The 20,554-nt window shown below is 34.6% G+C and overlaps 3 protein-coding genes across 4 annotated transcripts in view; 1 reads left to right on the top strand and 2 right to left on the bottom strand.

Moving 5' to 3' along the window:
* Nucleotides 1-1,353: 1,353 nt before the first annotated feature.
* Nucleotides 1,354-9,904, bottom strand: LOC111613207 (FMRFamide-activated amiloride-sensitive sodium channel-like). The gene is made up of 5 exons (XM_023354556.1): nt 9,872-9,904; nt 1,862-1,922; nt 1,746-1,786; nt 1,588-1,663; nt 1,354-1,503 (listed from the first exon to the last, which is right to left on the bottom strand). The coding sequence occupies exons 2-5, from the start codon at nt 1,904-1,906 to the stop codon at nt 1,354-1,356; spliced, it is 312 nt and encodes a 103-aa protein (XP_023210324.1). The 5' UTR covers nt 1,907-1,922; nt 9,872-9,904.
* A 1,534-nt stretch (nt 9,905-11,438) lies between these two features.
* On the bottom strand, nt 11,439-13,035 carry LOC111613209 (zinc finger protein 622-like). Its single transcript, XM_023354559.1, has one exon. It carries the CDS (start codon nt 12,963-12,965, stop codon nt 11,871-11,873), a length of 1,095 nt encoding a protein of 364 aa, XP_023210327.1. The 5' UTR covers nt 12,966-13,035; the 3' UTR covers nt 11,439-11,870.
* A 212-nt stretch (nt 13,036-13,247) lies between these two features.
* Nucleotides 13,248-20,554, top strand: part of LOC111613210 (regulator of microtubule dynamics protein 2-like) — a 34,238-nt gene continuing 26,931 nt past the window's right edge. The window contains exons 1-2 of one of the 2 annotated variants that reach the window (XM_023354561.1): nt 13,248-13,725; nt 19,206-19,371. In XM_023354561.1, coding sequence (XP_023210329.1) covers nt 13,430-13,725; nt 19,206-19,371 — 462 coding nt within the window. In that variant the 5' untranslated portion in view covers nt 13,248-13,429. The remainder of the gene's footprint in view (nt 13,726-19,205; nt 19,372-20,554) is intronic. The other variant, XM_023354560.1, reaches the window with a different exon arrangement.

Genomic DNA, 20,554 nt, shown 5'->3' with positions numbered 1-20,554 from the left:
GATTAATACTTTTACAGAATCGAGATTGATCGAGCTTATTCAGGCTCACGAATACCTGTGGGATTTTAATTCTTCGTTTTATCGAAGATTTTATCTTTTCATGTATTTTCGCCAGCTCTATTAAAATAATCGCCTTTTTTCTTTTATTCATTCCAGAAAAGGAACTGCTTGCTATTTTAATAAGAAAAGTGGCTAAAATTCCGTAAATACTCTGAAGTAGAACGTAAAATATCGGCAAACTCACGAAAGTAGTCAAAAACAAGCTACTGTAATTTTATTGGTTTATTATAGGGTCACGTGTTTCCGAGTTGCAACGTCAACGAACAATGTGTGACCACGAGAAGACTCGCGCTTGTTGCAGTTGCAGTCGCCTGCGCGGCTAGAAATCGCATAGTGTGACCAGGGCTTAAGAGGTATAGGATCAACCCTATACCCTTGGCTAATCTCACAATAGTTATGATATTGACTTGACTTGATACCAAATAAAACCTAATCGTTCTTCTTCCTCGAAATATTTCGTATTCTGTATTTGGATTAAAGATACTTTTATCTAATAATGAAACTTTTACACTGTCCGCATTTACAGCTGCTTTAAGTATATAAGACACATTTAGAAGAGCTGATTGGAAGTCCTGTTGTTTAATCAAAGTCAACAGATTAGTTTTTAATGAAACACTTGTATTATCCAGTGGCAAAGATCGTAATGTAGATTCGCCCCTGTTGTCCAGAAATTTCTTATATTTTTTAATGTTTCTATTAATATTTTGTTCAACTAAATCCGAGCGATTTTGAAGATATTCCAATAACGCTGTGTCTAGTAATTCGTTCTTAATTGTTTTATTTTTGGAAAGCCAACTGGCCACTTCGATAGCTACTAATTCTTTCTTACTTCTTGGTTTTATATTAACAATTTTTTTCATATTCTTCCATCAATAATAACAAAAATTATAATAGATTAAAATTATGATTGTTAACACAATAATTACAATTATATTATTAAAATTTTTATATTTAATATTGTTATACTGTATGCATTTTAATTGTTAGCTAAGTATTGATGGGATTAAATTCATTCGCTTATAGCGTATATTTAAACAATTTAAATTTAAAATATTAATTATTTATATATTGCAATATAGTATTTACTTATATAAATGCTTTTATTATACCATAAGAAACAAATTGTTATATAGTTTGAATGCTGATTTAAATTAAGACCATCAACAATTATTACTGTATTATCAATCATGTAATTTAAAATTATTTATTCTATAATACAGTGATTCTAACTGTATTAAATAAAATTTTTATAAAAATGATATAAAAATTACTGCAATAAATAAATCTATATAATTATTCTTTACTACTAGATTTTCGAGTATGTGTTATAATGGCATGATGAATTAATAACACTATAGTTTCAATACAATCGAAAATTGCTGGAAGTGAGATTCCTAACCACAGGCCAAGCTGTCCTCCCAAATGACTGTACCATTCGCTATTCTAGAAAGTTTTCAAGAAAATATTAAAATACGAGTATAAGCGTAAAAATTTTCAAATTATAAGTAATTATTGAATAATCTCTACCTGGTAAACTGGTCTTTGGGCATAAATAGTTTCTTCTAAAGTGGCATAATATACATTCAATTTAGCATACGTATTCCTAAAGATATATTGCAAACTATCATTATAGACTTCTTCCATTAAAATAAAACTATATGAAATTATCATAAAAAGTTGTTTACCGGAATGAAGAATAGTTAAATCCATAATATTGATAATTGTACTGTAAATAAAACACATTTTTTTTTAAAATTTGAATGAAATTTTTTCTATTACATGAATAAAAAATTGTTATTACCTGAAATTCTTCGGGAGAAGGCCAAAGAGACATAGATGTTGTCATTTCGTAATTTGTTATTCTGTAAAAGATAATTAAATAAAACATTTTTTTCTATTATTTAATGAAATATTCAATATAAACATCCTTCATAAAGATTAAAGTAATAAAGTAAAATACTGTATGTAAGTTTGGATGTAAGAGGTAATCTTCCGATTCATCCGATTTTAAAAATTCTTTCACCAATATTTAGAATGGACTTTCAGGGTGGACATAGGCTGTATATTATTCCTTTAAACATTCATATAAATTAAAAGATATCTAAGTAAGAGTTATATTTTTGGTATCAGCGGGTGGCGAGGGGCAAGACGCGTACGTATACGAGATAGGTAACCGCGTGGCGCAGTTGTGCGGTCGGCGAGATACGCATTGCACGTGTCCGAACTTTTATATTATATAGATGTCGAAATTCCCCCCCCCCCCGCAGAGGAGAGGACAAAATTAAGGCTTACCGTGAAGAACTCGGCTTCTATTTACTATTTTAGATGCGGTTTTTTGCGTTTTTGATTGCGTTTTAATAGGGTACGTCAAGAGAATGTACACTAAGAAGGGATTTTTCGAAATTCCTTCCCGTGGGGAGTGTTATACATTTGTAATAGATACATTTTGAGCTACAGCAACGCGTTGCCGGGTACAACTAGTTATATACATGTGGGTGGTGAGAAGCTGGCCTGACGTATTCGAATTCGATCTCAGGATACTAGTTTCACTTGTCCTTAATCATTTAACTGGAAAACAAGAATACAATATAGTTTACAAAGTACTTTTTGTTAATATATTCCAAGAGGCAGTTAATTTAAAAGTATTTACGCAAAATGGTACCCCTCAAGCAATTGCCAGAACGAAAATAGTCCATAAAGTACCATTGAAAACATGATACCAGTAAACAATAATTTAACTCCTTTTTTCGTTTTATTTTAGCATTACTTCATAGTAGATGTGTAATAGTTACAGTGGAACCTGTTAAACAGGGATAACGCGAAGTCATTTTCTTTCCCCGATCGTCCAACATACAGATTCACAAGTTAAATCAAACTGTTTAAGTCTAAATCCGAATTTTCTTTCCTCGAATTAACAAGATTTTACTGTATAAAACAAGTGAAATGAAATAAATAAAATATTTGATATAGAACCGTCTGTAAGCGTTCAGAATATAAATGGCCACCGAACAACAAAATATATATTAAACTGTTTATCTTTATTTCTTAGTTATTAAGAAATGTTAATGAAATATATAGTACTAATGTATAGGCCTAAACGTATAAAATAAACGTGAAAAATTATATAGAAAAAATTTTAATACGGATAACATCTAAAGTCCATTGCTCAGTTCTCTGTCAAGGAAAAGAGAATGAGGAAAGGAAGAAGGAAAGAGGAGGGAATTCCACCTTTCTAAATTAAGGAAAGGTCAGAAAAGATATCTAATTAGGCTGCAATTTGAAAAAATTGTAGACCTATAAATTCCCACTGTCTTTCCTCAATCTCGAGAAAGGAGTTAGATAGAGGAAAGAAGAAACCAGATATGGAAATCGTATGGGCAAAAGGCTCCGATTAACTATATAAGAACTTCCGATACAAAGTGGAAGTTATATTATTTCAATTCAAAAAAATTTCCCGCTAAAAGTGTTAGATAAATGACCAACACTACTCTATTGTTAAAGGAAAAGTCTGATGTAAAGGGGCGCCATTACTAATTTGAGGCGGAGAGCATATATTTTAAATGAAATAACTTAATAATTGCTCGTTTTATTTATTTATAACCATAGAAATTCTTTCATATTTTTTCCGTCATAGCATTCTTTTATAAGTTATATTAAATTTATTTAGTTCTTCAAAGGTTTTATTTCTAGCGTATTTCTATATTGTTAACTTTGCTTCGTTATTATATTGCGTATTTTCGGTTGTACCATATGGAGAATCTTGGAATAAAGAAAACTGTGGGCCTAGCTGAGTTATGAAGGTTGGAATGATATATCCGAGAGATCTCCAAGCATATTCTTGAGGTTGCCCAACGGGATTCGATTCTGGGTCCCAAGAGCGGTAGGCTGACGCCTTAACATCTCGTCCATCACTTAAAAAATATTACATCGTCAATAAACCAGGCCCATGCGCAGGAATTTTAAAAGGGCAGAGTTTAAAAAAAAACAATTTCTTTTTCATAACGTGGTTTATTCATTTTTACAATTTAGGTAGATATACAGAATAACACAATACAGTTGACTAAGAGGGAGAAGAAAGAAGTTACGAAACTTTCTTCATGGTCAAATGAAACATTTTACTGTAATCATAATGACAATGGTAATAAGTGATTACAACAACATAGCAATGAGGAAATTTCCTGTGAAACAATGATACAATTTAAAGCAACTTTTAGTACCTTGTAGGACTTCCCTTGCCTTCATGCATACGTCGATACAGTCGAACATATTGGTATTAATGTATTGTATTGTATTGTATTCTGCGACAGATTTGCCCATAGATGTTGCAACTGCCTCTATGTCCCTCACACTCGTGCATGGCATTAGTCTAACAGATGTTTAAGAAAATTTAATGTCCGCAGTAGTTCTTACCCCTATAAAATTGTTATTTTATTCATAGAAAATGAATTATTTAAAACTCTTTTATTGATAAAGAAACATTTTATGTATTTTATTTGTTTAAAAAATGGCTAAAAGGACCCGATAAGAGACAAAGGAGGAACGACCTACTTCTGGGCCCCCCATACAAGTTCTCGAGGGCCCTGCCAATCTGTCATCCGTTCCCAAACAATAGATCATTTATGGCACTATTGCAAACGAGACCGAGCATGCAAATTTACCACTGCTTTTTTAAAACTTTTCTCGCATTGTAGACACTAAAAGGGTACTTTTAGCAAGCCCATTATCGGTTCGGTCAGGCCCACAATGGAGGGAGGTTGGCTGACACTCTGGAGGAATTATCTAGACTGCAATCTGACCACAACTGTAATCATTTACCTATCTAGCTGAGACTGCTGTGTGCAGTTTTGCAGTAATTGGAGAATTATGCATAACTTTTTTGTCAATGAGTATATGGTCGAGTGGTCGTAAAGTCTCAGCTAGCCACTTTGCAGGTTTAAGGAGGTCTTTTTCATATGTCAAACCCTGTTCGTCACCATCCAACCATCCGCACTGTGGGCCTGACCAAACCAATGATGAGTATAATTAAAAATTCCATCTTTGACCAGTTACGAATTATGGGCAACTCCAATCATGCACACCCATAATCAATAAGGGATGAGAACAATAGCCCAATCTATACAAGATTCTGCCTCAGATTTGTATTCCCCACTACTGTAGTTTAACAACTTCACACCATGGCCATTTGGCCAATGGTTGAGCAACATAACACTAAAGTAGGCCTGTTGTACACATACATGAATGACTACGTCATTAGAACAGACACTTGATCATATGGGTTGGACTTGTTATTTTAAAATCTGAATGTACAGTACCCTGTACTTTATGCAAAGTAAAAACTCATTAGGTAATAGATATAAGAATAAATTATGAAAGTAATATCAGATTTTATTTTTTGGTGATCACAAATTTTAATATATAATATATCATGGTGTAAACATATTGCATTAAAAAACATGGCTGGGTTCGAATAAAAATTTGGCCTTCATATAATGTCTGTATGACATAATAAAACATCACAATTTAAGGCACTAAATTTGACTACAAATTTTTAACATGTTCCATACATGGCATGGATACAATAAATCTGTAAACAACAGCCTGTTTGTAACAGGATTACAGAGTAATTTGTGCAGAAATGCTGCGCTCTTGATTGACGCCGACAAATTTGCTAAAATCTATAGCTTTGAGTCTATGTAAAACTATACACACATTCATTGTTCGCATGATAATTAATATATAAACAGGATAAAGAAAATAAGTAATAAATGTTTAATTAACANATTTTATTGCCGCTTTGCTGACATGATAAATGTCTTTTAGGTCAGCCCAAAAATTACCCAGTGATTGCTCTGCAAAACAACTCTTGAGTCTGCTGTTGCATGAAATGTCTATTAATTCGTCTTGGTCAGAGATGGGAAGGTGGTCGGTGGAGTTATTCGCAATAGCGACAAAAATTTTTTTAATTAATTTTGCGAAAACAAATTGTGTTAATTGTACAATTTTTGTTTCTTGCGTAAGAATTTCATTTAGGTATTGTCGCAAATGCATTTTTTTGATGAAATTTCGAGAATATTTTTAGTTATAAATAAAGAAATTTGTGCATTCGACATCATGTTGTAAATTGCCGAATTTTTGATGGTCCACCCATTATTTTTTTTATTGCTTCATCTCATGCATTTAAATTTTAAATCGACCAATTTTAGATTGCCGTGCGTACCCCTTCATGCAACTTCGCGTACCCCCGGGGGTACGCGTACCACTAATTGGGAACTATTGCCCTAGACAGATCGCCCATGTGTTGCGTTGCCATAACTTAAACAAACCAAACCAATCGGAATTTTTAAATACAATCTTTTGATATGTATGGATGCGAGGAGAAAAAGGGGAGAAATCGTCTTACGGGGAAAACAAAAACGTAAGCTGTAAAATGTACGAAAAATACGTAAAGTTTGCAGGAAAATGTAAGACCTGGCAACTCTGATGCAAAGACCGCTTTAGGTCCCCCTTTCGGAGAACCTCCTTATACGAATAACAATAATATTGAAGTAGAAAAATAATTTAATATAAAAGTTAACCCGTGGCCAAAGTTGTTTCATTATTCGAACAATTTTTCAAAAATGTTCCCTCTCTGATGAGCCCCTAGGCAGCATCCTGGCTGCACCCCATCTCGTGGGGCCTGTCCATGAGTCGGAAAGAATAAAAATCTCAGTTCAAGAGCAAATAAAGAGTATTTCGTTGTATTGTCTTTCAGAAGATCCAAAGTTCGGAAACAGTAGAGTTGCATTATTTAAAAATTTTGGAAAGTAACGAAAATGCATGTGTTCGCTCTTTGTATTTTCATACGACCGATTACAGTATGTTCTATATTGATATAATACAGATAAAATATTTTATCTCTATTATTTTGAGATAAAATACAGATAAAGTATTTCACAAGGACTATTGTACGAATACAATAGTAAAATATTATTTGAATATTGTTTTATGTGGTTTACTTAATGTTTATACGCCCTTCGTGATGCACTTAAGACCCCCGCGAGACAGGAATACAGACACTTACTCTGAATGCTTTATTAGGGGTTCTACTTGGACCGGGCGCTCTCCACTCATACATTAGTCAGGGCCGTCTGTCTTGCACGTCCCTCGCTCTCTGTGTTGTCAGATCTTACCGTAACAAATATCGGTTTATAATAGTTTGTTCGATGTCGTTTGCTGTCCTTTAATTGTATCTTTGATCGATAGATTAAACAATTGACAGAAGGATCCAGAACATAAAAAAAAGCAGGTTTTGTTCAAATCGGAGTTTGATCTAGCCGGAATAGAAATACGAATTCTGTATCAGTAGTTATGGGGTGGGTTTCCGCCTAACCAAAGAGCTGTCTATCCTTCGAGCAATCCTCCACCCTTCCCGGCAATCACACCAACATTTCTATTTGTACAGATTCCAAATCAATCCTGTCTGCCCTCATGCATCTCATTGCGCCACCTTTGCTGCAAACTTAATCCCGTGAGTATAGAATAACGGGTTTTTCTTTGAAGAGTCTCGAGCGTCAGGTATTATCGGTGTGCGGTATGTTGGCAATATGGTTGTGCAGGGCACGAAATATGCGTTAGTCGGTTGACACCGAATCTCGAGCCGTAAGGTGGACGAGACAGAATCTCCCGGCTTGTCTAAGATCGTTTTTGTTCTACATGTTACTGTGGCAGTATCGGACTTTTGTCTTTTTTTGGACGAAGTTCTTTAATTAATCTTTGCTTCGAGCGATCCTCTTGTACAGTTCTTTCGTGTTGTTGGTCAGAAGCAGTTCAATATGTAATGACGCCACATACATCTCAACAAATTCAGATCATATCTTTCTGCCCTATTGGTCTTTTGACATTTGCAACAGCTGGTTGACCTTTGTTTACTACCAATGCATGCGCGTCATATTTGTAGTGCGTCCTACATGGCAGCGTTAAGCGTCCGGGGCGGTCAGAATCTTTGTACACGCTTTTAGTTCGCGAGCGATCTCTGTCTGAAGTGGACCCGTGTTGTTTATAAAGCCTAGTTTGCAAAGAGCGTAAAAGTGATTGGCAATGGTCATATGGGAACATTCGAGTTGACAAGCTAATTCTTTGGTGGGTATCCGTGTATTATCGTCTATCAGTTGCAGGTGAATATCGTCGTCCTTGGTGGAATCGCTGCCCGGATGGGATTCGTCTCAAATCAAGCAATCTCCATACTTGAATTTCTTGTACTAATTGTAGCAGGTCTGCGTCCTCGCCAAATGCCTCGCATATGAGATCATGAGCTTTTGATGCATTGGGCCACTTTTGAAATGATAGAGAACAGCACACGAATGTGTTCTTTCGAAAGATTCGTATTGTCAGACGTGCTAATGCATCTGCATTATATAGCCAAAAGTCATGGGACACCTAATTCTTTTGGTTTGAAAGGTCCAGACCATGTATTTAGTAGGTGATGGGACCTCCTTTTGCTGATATAACACCGTTCACTCTTCTGGGTAGACTTTCCAATAAGTTTTGATACACTGCTGATAGAATTTGCCTCCATTAGTTCAAAGTTCAAAGGTGTTTTTTGATTGAGTTGGTCTGGCACGCAATCGGTGCTCCAACTCATCCCAAAGATTCGAAGGGGTTGAGATCGGTACTTTGAGCAGGCCAGTCAAGCATACCTGCATGATTTTCCTCAAATCATGTCGTTGTAGACCTTGCTTTATGGGCTGGAGCATTATCGTGCTGGAACAGAAAAGGGCCAGTTTCAAACTGTTGCCACAATGTGGAATATGTGGAAAGCATGTTGTATGTCTTGGCATTCACTATCCCCAGCACCAAAATCAATGGACCACATCCATCCAGGAAAAATTGTTCTAAACACCGCCACCACCAAATTTCAAAGTTTGTACAACACACTCCAACGAATGCTGAATTAGGTGCGTTCATCTGCATCCAGCCCAACAACACGCGTCTATTCGAGTGCCATATCATGTAGCGTGATTAATCACTCCACAGGATCGGTTTCCACTGCTCCACGCCCCAATTACGGTGTTTTTTTTTGTGTGTTTTTCAATGCACGTTGCTCCAAGCGACGTGCATTGAGTTGTATGATCAAGGGCTTTTTGTAGCAGCATGAAATCCGAGTCCCATCATTTCCCGGCGGATAGTCCTGTCACTGGCCTGTGTGACTGACGTGTTCCGGAAATCCTCTGTGATCATGGTCAAGGCTGACTGGCGATTAGCTCGCACAACACGTTTCAGTGTTCGGACACTATTCTGGGCCTACCAGAGCAAGGATCGGGGTTAGTGGTTCCCTTTAATTTCCATTTCACTGTCGCATTAAAAACTTCATTAATTAATATGCATCAATAATTTAATAATATATATAGCAGAAATTCTGGTGGAAAGAAAAATGCAAAGTACAGAAAACACACAGAGAGAAATTGAAAAATTAAAATTGGAAATTTGGTATTTAAGAAAATGGAAGATATAAAGTTACCAACATTAAGTCAGGTAATTGTAAATAAAACAATTTTAATCTGTGTGACTGTGTTGCTGTAATCTTATACACCAGTGTGATAAGTCCTATTAATAGAAATACACTGTTATGGTGATTGTAAGAATAATTTGTTTAAATTAAGGACATTGATGCATATTAATTAACATAACATTTGACTTTAACAGAAAAGCACATTTGTTTAATGCTTAAATATTAGGAAATAAACAGACATGCTCTAGTAAAAATATCATTTGAAATTATACCATTAATGCATGATTTCAAATTATATCAATTGTAGGACATATAACACATTACTTGACATCAAGTGATATCACTTTTCCTGGACTGTTAAAATGCTTTTCATGTTTCCATTTTCAAACCTTTGACATCAATTAATACCATGTGTTATCATGTGATTGACGTCACTTGATATCGCCTTATATCACTTGACGCTATGTCCAGAAAATATTTTGAAAAACATTTTATCTTTAAAGATTTCTGACTCCTATTAACTGTTTAAAAATGCCTTTTATTTAATAGTAGAATAAACATCAATTAAGCTTATATGAAATATGATGAATTTCAGTCAGTAGACAAGGATACTTATATTATTCTTGAAGAAATTTTGTTCCTAATTCAGACTTAATCATATAGCTAATTGATAGCACTTGGTATCATTTAAAATCAATCAGACAGCACTACAGAAATGATATCAAGTGATATTTTGTCTAAAATGAATTTTTGGACAGTTTCAAATAATGTAAAATGGTATCACTTGTAATCAAGTAATATTATGTCAATAATATTATGTCATTTGGTTATTTAGAATAATTTCATCAGTTGATATCACACCACATCATTTGAAACTATCCAAAAATCACTTGATGAAATGGCACTTTTACCAGGGCAACATTTTTAGCTGTGCCTATATGTTTACATCACAATATAAAAACTTGTAGGTATTAGTAAAAGTATTTTGTGTGTTTATTATATGTTAAAAGTTTGTTTAGATATATAAATTATAATACGAAAGGGTATTTAATAAAGTAGAAATTATGGACCTTGGAAAAATTACTAAATCCAAAATAGTTGGTTGCCCAAATAAAACTGTTTATAATTTTATTATACTACATTACACTGATTACTTTATAAAATTAAATAATATAATTGACTTTCTACAAATGTGTTTATTTGTTTCTAAGATGTGTCCTATACAGTAATTCTGCTAATTGTAATCATGGTCATTTAAGACATTTATTGTTACCTTTAAACAAATGGGCATTTCTAATGTTTTCGGCATCAAAAAGCATGGCTAATTATGCAGTATTAACTAGTGTTTTAATTATTCTTTGCACTTGCTATTTCAATTATATTCAGGACGAGTTACTAGCAATTATTAATAAATCTTCAAATTATACATTTTAGCATCATCTTATATCTGAAGCAATGATGAAACTAAGTCTTATCTACTTATTCCCACTTATCAGTAACACCTCAAAGTTATTTACCATATGTACAGGTAATTTTAGAGTTTAGAAATTTAATCCAGTTTAAGGATTAAATTTTCAAGGATGATAATAAAAATGCATCTGCCCAAGTGGAAGTTTATCTTGCAAAATCATTTTCCAAAATCTGTTGAATTGGTTTGATTTAATCAAACATTTCATTTAATACTCAAATCGTAGTTTCTGTATTTCAAGTAATTCAAAGTTTATAGCTGCTTTTTGACAATTAGCAAATTCCTAGTCCTCTAAGCTCAGTTAATGAAGAGAAAATCAACATTTGGTTAGTAGTAATCTCGGTTAAATTGTTATTGAAGTTTTCAAGGTTCAAAATACAGTATAACAATTGTTAAATAATTATTTATAATTTTCAGTTAAAATAAGAACCAGCATATATTTATCTTCACTAAACTTAACTTTGGAAAATTACTAGACAAATTGTGTCATTCGGTTATGCCTAATAATAAATTTTAAACAGGATTAGAGTAAATTTACAAAAAAATTTTATTTTTAACTTGTTTTCAGTTAAAATAATTTTAACTCACATCTAGACAATTTGTAAGACATGTAATCTCCACTGTTAAAATTGTTAAGATGGAATAAATGAAAATATTTCTTTTGAACAGAGTTAATTTTCAAGAAACTTCAAAATAAAATAATAATAATTGAAAAATCCAACATTAATGCGATACAAAACATTTTATTGATTAGCATTGCTTTGACCATCACTGCTATGACAAACTAGTTTTACACAAATTAAGTCCATTTATTTTCCGTACTCTGTCCAAAAATGGATGGCCAGGCAGAGAAACTTAGAATGTCACTTGGGGTCGGAAGTGATGCTGCAGCTTATTATTTTGCAGTCCCAATTTCAGGGTCCACCTAGACCGGACTCTCGTGGCATAACCGGCAGTTCTGATCCCAGAGACGGCACGTCCGTCGGCAGAGCTGGTCCACCCCAGGGCCCGGTAACGGGAAGCTGTGGCCCGCATTAACCTCTTCGATTTCTCCTCTCTCTGTCTGTCATGGGGACGTAGGTTCTGGCGGTAGTATCTAGCAAGAGAACGGTGGCCCACTGTGGTGCCAGAGGGCAGAACCAACTCCCATCCACCATCATCCAAAAGGGCTGGGCCCGCCTCTGGATCGTCCCGGGGATAGCCGGAAGAGTAGTCGTAGAAGTCGGCATACTCGAGGAGACCGTCACTGCCACGCCCAATCTTCGCATGTCCGGAGTCGGCAACGTGACGCCGCACAGCAATGGCCGAACCAAAGCACCTGTTGCACCAGGGGCAAGCGCGGTCCTCCGTCACCTTTCGATTGAGATGGGATATCAGTCCTGGAAGGTCGACCACATACTCTGGATCCGGCACGAAGAACGAGTGACGGAGCGTCATGTGTCGCAGGTTACCTCCGACGTCCCCATGGCGGCGGTCGCAGAATGGACAGACATCGCCTGTTGACTCTTCGGTCTCATCGCAGCTCTCCCATTCGTCGTCGTCGTCGTCGTCGTCCCCCTCTTCGATCACTTCTTCCTCTTCACACGAAGTGACGTCACTGGTCATATTAGTTACGTCGCTTCGAAAGCGAATTTCTCGTTTCGCTTTCTTAAACTCCTCCTTATCCGGCGTCTTGGCGGCCAGTTGATGTTTCTTCGACTTTTGGTGAGCTTCGAGAGCATTTATCGAAGCGAAGTTTTTTCTACAAACCCCACAATAAGTGGCGAGGTTCTGTTTGATCTCCACAGTTTTGTGTTGGGATTCCTTCTCTTGAAACTTCTCCTCCGTAACCGGAGGCAGTTCCGCCACTTTCCTCTTCAGGTTATACCGGTGCCATTCTGATTTGTAATGACCCCTTTGAACTTCGGGATGGTTAAAGACCACGCGACACGTTATGCAAGTAAACGACATGGCTACTATCTCTCACCTTCGCTCAACAAACGTAAACAGTCGAGTAACGACGCCCCCTAGCGGCAAGAAATTTTGCCAGCGAATAATTTTTAATATTCGGGAAATTGCATTTTATTCGGGACGAACGAAATTTTAATTTCGATAATAAATTTGCAGGAGAATTATCCGTCTTATATCGGTTGCGTAGTTCGTTAAATTCGATCCGGTCATTCCCGCACCAGACTCCGCGCCGAACGGATTACGGCTTGTCGCTAACGGCGAGGTAGTTTAAATGTCCGAATGGCCTACTTTGACTTCTGCCGAGAAATATTTACGGAAAATCTGTAAATAATGGACGGGAAACGAAAAAGACCAAATTATTTTAAATATATTAAACCGAATCGGAAGAAGCGCGAATTACGGCCGGCAGGGTGCGCTGGGAAGAAAATGGTGTCGTGAGCCGGAGAGGATAGTCGGAAAGAAAGATGGATTCGGTTCTGCGAGACAAACTCAGCATGATCGCCGCCCTGGGTGCGGGAGTGGTGGTGGGGCTGAGCGGCATTTACCTGTACTATAAGACGAACAGGGCGGTCACCCGGGAGCTGTCGCACCTGTCGGGCACAATCGAGTGTCTGAGGAAGGAGATCGAAGACCTCAAGAAGTTTCGAGTAAACGCTGCGGAGCCGAAAAGCGCTCCCTCCCACTCGCAGCATCTCTCGGCCATCGCCCCCACCTCCACCGGCGAAGAGGCCGAAGAGGAATACTTCGACTTCACCGACACGTGAGTCGCTTCCCCGAACCCGACGAAAAGTCCCAAGTTCGGGCGATTTTCGTAACCTCGAAAAGCGGAATTCGTACGAAATATTCGCGCTGTGGTACTGTACTTGGCGGAAAAATGCCGCGCACTGCCGGGGCACGCGTACCACCGTTTGGGAAGCGCGGAATCGGTCAGTCGGCGCGGCGCTTTAATCAAGGAAATGACCGGAAGTCTCTCGTTAACCTAACCAGCGGTCGATAAGTGACTTCCGGTCGTTTTCGGTCGATTCGTCCGAAAGAGGAGTCAATCCATCGAATATTTCGGAGTTTTCTTCGCACCCACAACTACGTAACTTTTGGATTTACCCTACTTCCGGTGACGTCACGGGACGGTCCGAAAGTGTAACCGCTGCGCGACCTTGTAAAAAGAAAAATTTATTACACATGAAATAATAAATACGAGATTGTCCTGATAATGGCTTAGAAGTGGTGTTGCAATAGTACTGAAAATGAGTCATTAAGTATCAATACTTTGAAAATAAATAACTGGTGTTGGGTACTTTTGCAACACTACTTTTAAATGGTTGTATTTTTTTTTTATGTAAAAATATGTAAATGTAACTTTAAATGTGCCAGGACCATCGACATAAAGTTCTTAAGTCGGTGGTCCTGGGATCGCAGTAGATCAGTCTGGTTGCAGGAAGACTGCTTTATTAGTGGTGAACAGTTAATTTATTGTGCGCTCATTCATACAAATGCCAAAATGACTACATATTGTATTCAAATTCTTTGTTTATTTTACATGCATTAATAAAGGAAAGTATCATCTAGATGTGGTATGATGATTATGTTATTGAAGCAAAGTGTACTCGGGGCCGATTTGCACCGTGCGTGCTTGTTTGGTCTGGCAGTGCTGAGTTTGAGAAATACGTCCCTCTCACCACCTGTCACGTTTTCGAATACTCTTCATTAGGATGGAGTTTTCTATTTGTTGCCGGATCGATTGCTTGTGACTGGTGGCCACATCTCGTCTGTTTCTATACCGGTTATGTTCTCTAAATGTTATTCTGTTGGCTGCTGGATTATAATACTCTTCTAACACAGCAAAAATAGATCCTGTGGCTATACTATTTAGCATGTGAATTTGTTGTGCCAGACAAATATGTACTGTACAGTTTGAACCAGCATTAAGGGTTCAATTCATTTGAAATGTTGGAAAATTTTTTTCTATTGTTTTTTACTTTATGGTAATAATCTTGCAGAGTATTTGCTATTATAAATGTTGTTTCATTATGGGTTGTACTAAAAAACTGCATTGGCAAAATTGCAGAAATGTTGCTGGAAAATTTCCAACTTTTTCTCTTATATTGAAATAAACTTGACATTTAAAAAGAAACCTTTGAATTCATTTGTCATCGATACCCAAAAATATACAAAATACAGTAATAACAGTTTCGATATCAAACCTTTTGGCCATTTAAAACCTTCTCCGTCTATTAGACAAATTTTGGTATTTAAAACTATACACCATGCTATCGGATTGACAATTTTCAGATTAAAATTACTCATCTTCACATAACCTTCCATCAGGTGCATTTGATCAATTAACACACCACATAATATTTTGAATTGTCATTTCTTAATGAGAAACTGTAACTGTGTCTATTTTTCGGCAGTTTTGTTTCTCTCATTTGTGACAGTGGTTGTCATTCTTAAAATTTAAAAAATCTTTAAAGTACATGGCAATTTCTTTTCTGTAAAGATGCCATAAAACCAATTTTGTCACTTAGAAAGTAGTATTGTATTACGAGTAATATTTTCCAATAACAGTCAAAGAAATGGATAAAAAAGAATGAGAAACAAATGAAAAGATGTAATTACTTCAATGTACCAATAAAATAAAAAGCTACTAACAAAATATGAAAGAAAAAAAATTAGAAAAGGCAATTTGTTTATGTTTATGTATTTGTTTTGATTATGTATGCAATTTGTTTTTTTTTATAACACACGGCATAAATGAATCATGATCGATAGTTAGTAAAACAGGAAAATCTTTATATAGTATAGAAAATACAGATGAATCATTTTTATACTTGTTTTTATCTTTCCGGAATATTATTGATATAATAAAGTATATATGAGTTTGATAAAGATTAATTTATAATTTGTCCTTTGTGTTGATTTTGTAACAATAATGATGATTTAAAACTGAATAATATATCAGAAATAATATTTCTGATATATTTTTGATTATTAAGCAAATATTTTATGAATTTTTACATCAGAAATATTATTTCTGATGTAAAAATTCATAAAATATTTGCCCATCTTCCTAATGGGTTTTATATTGTACCTGACAGAAGGTTAATGAACAATTTATTTGTGACTTTTGAATGATTTATAACAATTTATAGGTTTGTATTTTATAAATGTAAAAATTCAATAATTTTTTAAAAGTGTTTTATAAAATTTTGAATAATTGAAAATATTCTTTCTCACTTTAATTGAGTATGACATAATTAAAACTTGGTATGATAAACTTCTGAAACATTACACTTGGTGTACTCACTCCAAATTTGTTGTAATAGAATAAGTATTCTCGCAATGAATATTTTATGTTGTTAAGAAATATTAGTGAGGTTTAGGCCGAAGTTTTAAACACGAAAATGTATATGTCGGATGTTCAGTGCCACTTTCCTGTAATCCTAGAAGTTTGACAATGGTGTTTGGAATGTCAAGCATGATTCCTCTGACTATCCAAATACCATTGTCAAACTTCTAGACTTACAGGAATGCGGCACTGAACGTCCGACGTACACGTTTTCGTGTTTAAAACTTCGGCCTCAACCTTGCTATTAACTAATTTTATTTAGCTGCACTTTATAATACTAAGAATATTTGGATGCCAAACACATAAAAGTTTTAGAAAATGAACACACTTTACGTTCTGAATAATGATAATCCATTCTTAATCTCTTTGTGTCTTCTAATTATTTTTTTTTCAGTAATAAAATTCACTTAAATCTATTATTATTTTCACAATATTATTGCTTAGAAATCTAAATATTTTATAGAGTACTCTTTTGATTTCAAATGAGATTGGAGATATGTTAAATTGGATCCACCATGGCACATACAGTCGGGCCTGATATAGTATAACGGTGTCTCTGTTCTGTCGTGCCTATTGGCCAAAGGGCAGAGATAGTTCAAAATGGTGAATGGGAAAGGAAGAGTATGGTGAAAAATCCAATTTTGGTTCTGTGAGATTCTTAATGGGGAAACTATCTTGTTACAAATGCCTCTCTATTGTTATTGATAGGGATATTAATTACCAGACTTTGCCTTTGGTCTGCTATGGGAATTACACCCATTAATGCTAAAGTTTGGTCACTAATGTCTCTTGCTGAGAAGTATTTAAAAGAATAAAAATGACACTAGATTTTATTTCCCTTTGTCAAAGACATTAAAGATAGAGGCTACTTATGTTCATCCCTCTTAGTTACTAATGTGTTTTATGGAATCCCAAAATCTTGTCTTCATCTGGAATTGTCTAACATTTAGATTTGATGTTGATGTTTGAGTTGATGTTTGCTTTGTTTGAAAGAGCATGCCATTTTTCTTATTAAATATGGATAGTTGTTCTGGATGTAATAAAGTGTCACATGTCTGCCAGTTTATTTCTAATCAACTAACAGATAGTCCATTGAATTAATAAACTTTGCAAAAATAAGAAAATCCAACATTCAGAATATAATGGAAATGTTTTTTGTTTATGTCAACTAAAACTAAAAATAATAGGTGTATAAGTCTGCCCTGTCGATTTTTTTTCTCTGTCTACTGGTTGGATTGTCATTTATGAAAAATTCTGTCAGTTGTTCTTATAATAGAAATCAAGCACGTGAAGTGGCTGCTATGAGGATTTCCAATAGATCTTTTTAATTATTATTATTATTATTATTAATTATTATTTAAGTCAGGATTTCACCTCTTTATATATTTTGCTACATGATGTTATTTTTGGCTGGTTTCAATTAATTGTTCAAGTTTAGAAGAATTTAATGTATTATTGAATTTATCTGAAATTTATGCTAATGTGAATGTTGTGTCATCTCTTGGATGATGGAGAAAGGAATAAATGAAAAATTTTAGTTTTGATCTTTTCCAGAAAAGATGAATATTTTGTCATTCAGTTTGGAACAGTATTTTCATTTATCTACGGCTGTCCATTAATTATGTGTATAGTTTCTGAGCCATTTTTAATTCTCTCCTTCCCTGTTGTATACAATGATTTACTTTTGATCCCCTCCTCTAATTACATGGACGGTAGTTTATGAACCCCTAATGTTGAAGACACAACTTATAAAATATTTGAAAATTATTTTAAACTGATACCTTATTCACATAACTAGTAAGTTGTCTTATAAGAACAAATTCATTAGCCATTAATACTGCTAAAAACATCCATATAGACAGCATCAACTTTTTCCTCCCCACAGTGTACAACAGTACTGTATAATTTTTTGCAACTCTCTTAAACTGTACATGGACAGCCCTCCTTGAAAAGTGTATTGATTCAAGTTTGTTTGTAATTATTGATGTCTGATGTAAGATAATTTTTTTTAACAAATTAATTGCCAAAATTTGCCAAATTAAGATTAGCAATTAGAAAATTTGAGTTATATGTAAGCATGTTATTTATTTGAACAATACGCTAACACCTTTAAGTTTCCAATTCACAAAAATTTAATCAAACAAATGTTTTTGGCTGTACTTGAAAGGTCTTCTTAGAACTTAATTTTGCCTAAGGTGAAATTGTATAAAGCAAATTGGCTTTTACTTGGATAAAATAGGTATTTATTTTATCCAGCTGGATGGTTAGGGAAGTAAATTGGTAAGTTGAATATGTCCTCCAGAACACTAGATTAGTACCTTCACTGCTTTGGCAATCTGACTAGCAAATTATTGCATCTGTAACTTGTGATTTACTGAATTGAAAATTGGTTGACAGGAGTTGAGACTAGATCATCCTTTCCTTGCTTTTTTGAAAGGTCCGGGTCAACGAATTGGCAATTTACTTTTTTTTCCCTCTGATGGCCCTGGCTGCATCCCCTCTCATGGGACCTGTCTATATATAGAAAAAATATAACCATGCTGATAGGAAGCATTATGCATCTACCATTTTCCAGATAATGCATACTTGACAACTATAACTGAATACCAATCAAAGTATTTGAATTAAAATTTTTAACAGATTTGAATGTTTTAGTCATTGAATCATTTAATTAGATCAATTGTATATCTTGATAAATTTTGGCAATTAACAGACTTTCATTTGTAAGTTATTACCTTTAAACAAATTTTGGTGATATTAATCATCAGTATGAAAATATTAATAATAGTTTTATTTCTAATGATTCTGAAATTAGTTCTATAATTTCATAAATTAACTTTTATTATATTAAATAATTTAATTTATCTCTATTAATAAAAGCAAATTATCGACAGTGAAGAAGTGTCTGGTTCTTGGGCAACCATCAATGGTCCGGAAAGCATCGGAATTTCTGATCTGAGTGGTGAACAGTTGTGGTTAAATGAAGTCGATCAAAAATTAGATGGCACCAGTGATCAAAAGGAGGAAATATATATGACGCTATTGGAGAAGATAGAAGAGGTAAAGCTTTGATATTTGTTAGAAAGTTATGTATTAGAAAATTGTAGGCAAATGCCCTACCATTTCCTAATTTCCCTACTTTGCAAACTCTAGCTTTGATGCATCATTCTGTGACCAGTATAAATTTTGTTTTGGTTGCATAAAATTTTTGATTTAATTGTTTACATTAATATTTTATTAGCCATCATATTATTCAATATGTTGTTTAAATTGCATTTTTAAGAATGAAAGATAATTTATAATATCAAATCAATCAGAAAATAGTATCATTTGTTTAATGACAGTTTTCCACAAACAGATCATAAAACATTATGCTGATGCAAAAGTATCTAACAACCTAGGCAAAGAAAATTTAGGTGCCCTTGCACATTATCTATATACAGAAGAATCTTGTTTTAACGAATTGCTCGAGCTGACAAAAATTATCCATTGTTCCGAGAATCTATTATATTGCAAATGATGGATTTCCCACACACCCAAGAAAATATCCATTATTCAAAAAAATTTCCATTTTTTTAACCCCTATATATAAGAAATACTAATACTTGAAATTATTCAATCTGTTGAGATCTCTATTCTTTATTTTATAGAAACACATATGCTTGTAACTTGTGTGTATATTATGCCATATATGATTGTATATTATGCCATACATATGTAGGACAAAGCTGACAGAAACTAGGCCTATATAATGTAAGCATAAAAAGAGAAAAATTACATATGCTCATTAGCACTTTGCTTGACTTCACGATTTGTTAAAAAAAACTCATTCACCTTGGTTTCTTTCGATGCCACTTTTCTGTCTATTGAATATAACACAACTTGACATCGGCAGTGTTATATACAGTATGGTCTGTTTGTTTTTGCCAAAACATGTCAGGAAGGTCTTCATGACTTAGAAATACTTAATGGCCTTGCTAAATTTTGGCACTACACCTGAACCAGCAACTGTGTTCGTTAGATGATTTCTCTTCAATCGTATTGGCCACTGACACTCTTTGTACAATTCTTCAATTGTACATATTCTAAATGTAACAAGTGCATCATCAAACTATACAAATTTCCCAGAAACACCCAAATATTAACTAAACGTTGAAAAACTATCAAATTTACAATATATTTGGGGTAGAAAAGAAATCTGTTATTCCGAGAAATCTGTTGTTTCACAATTCATTAAAATGAG

This window comes from Centruroides sculpturatus, unplaced genomic scaffold, assembly GCF_000671375.1.
Source record: "Centruroides sculpturatus isolate CEXI.00-Female unplaced genomic scaffold, Cexi_2.0 scaffold1936, whole genome shotgun sequence".
In the NCBI taxonomy this organism is placed as follows: domain Eukaryota; kingdom Metazoa; phylum Arthropoda; class Arachnida; order Scorpiones; family Buthidae; genus Centruroides; species Centruroides sculpturatus.
Note: the sequence above shows the minus strand (reverse complement) of the source record. Positions and strands in the feature narration are given on the sequence as shown.

Bases quoted from the DNA above. Each gene is read 5' to 3' on its own strand.
- LOC111613207 (XM_023354556.1), bottom strand. From the start codon at position 1,906: ATGACAACATCTATGTCTCTTTGGCCTTCTCCCGAAGAATTTCAG. The intron at 1,664-1,745 runs GTAAACAACTTT...ATATATCTTTAG, and splicing joins TTTAACTATTCTTCATTCCG to GAATACGTATGCTAAATTGA. The intron at 1,504-1,587 runs GTAGAGATTATT...AAAACTTTCTAG, and splicing joins CCCAAAGACCAGTTTACCAG to AATAGCGAATGGTACAGTCA.
- LOC111613209 (XM_023354559.1), bottom strand. From the start codon at position 12,965: ATGTCGTTTACTTGCATAACGTGTCGCGTGGTCTTTAACCATCCCGAA.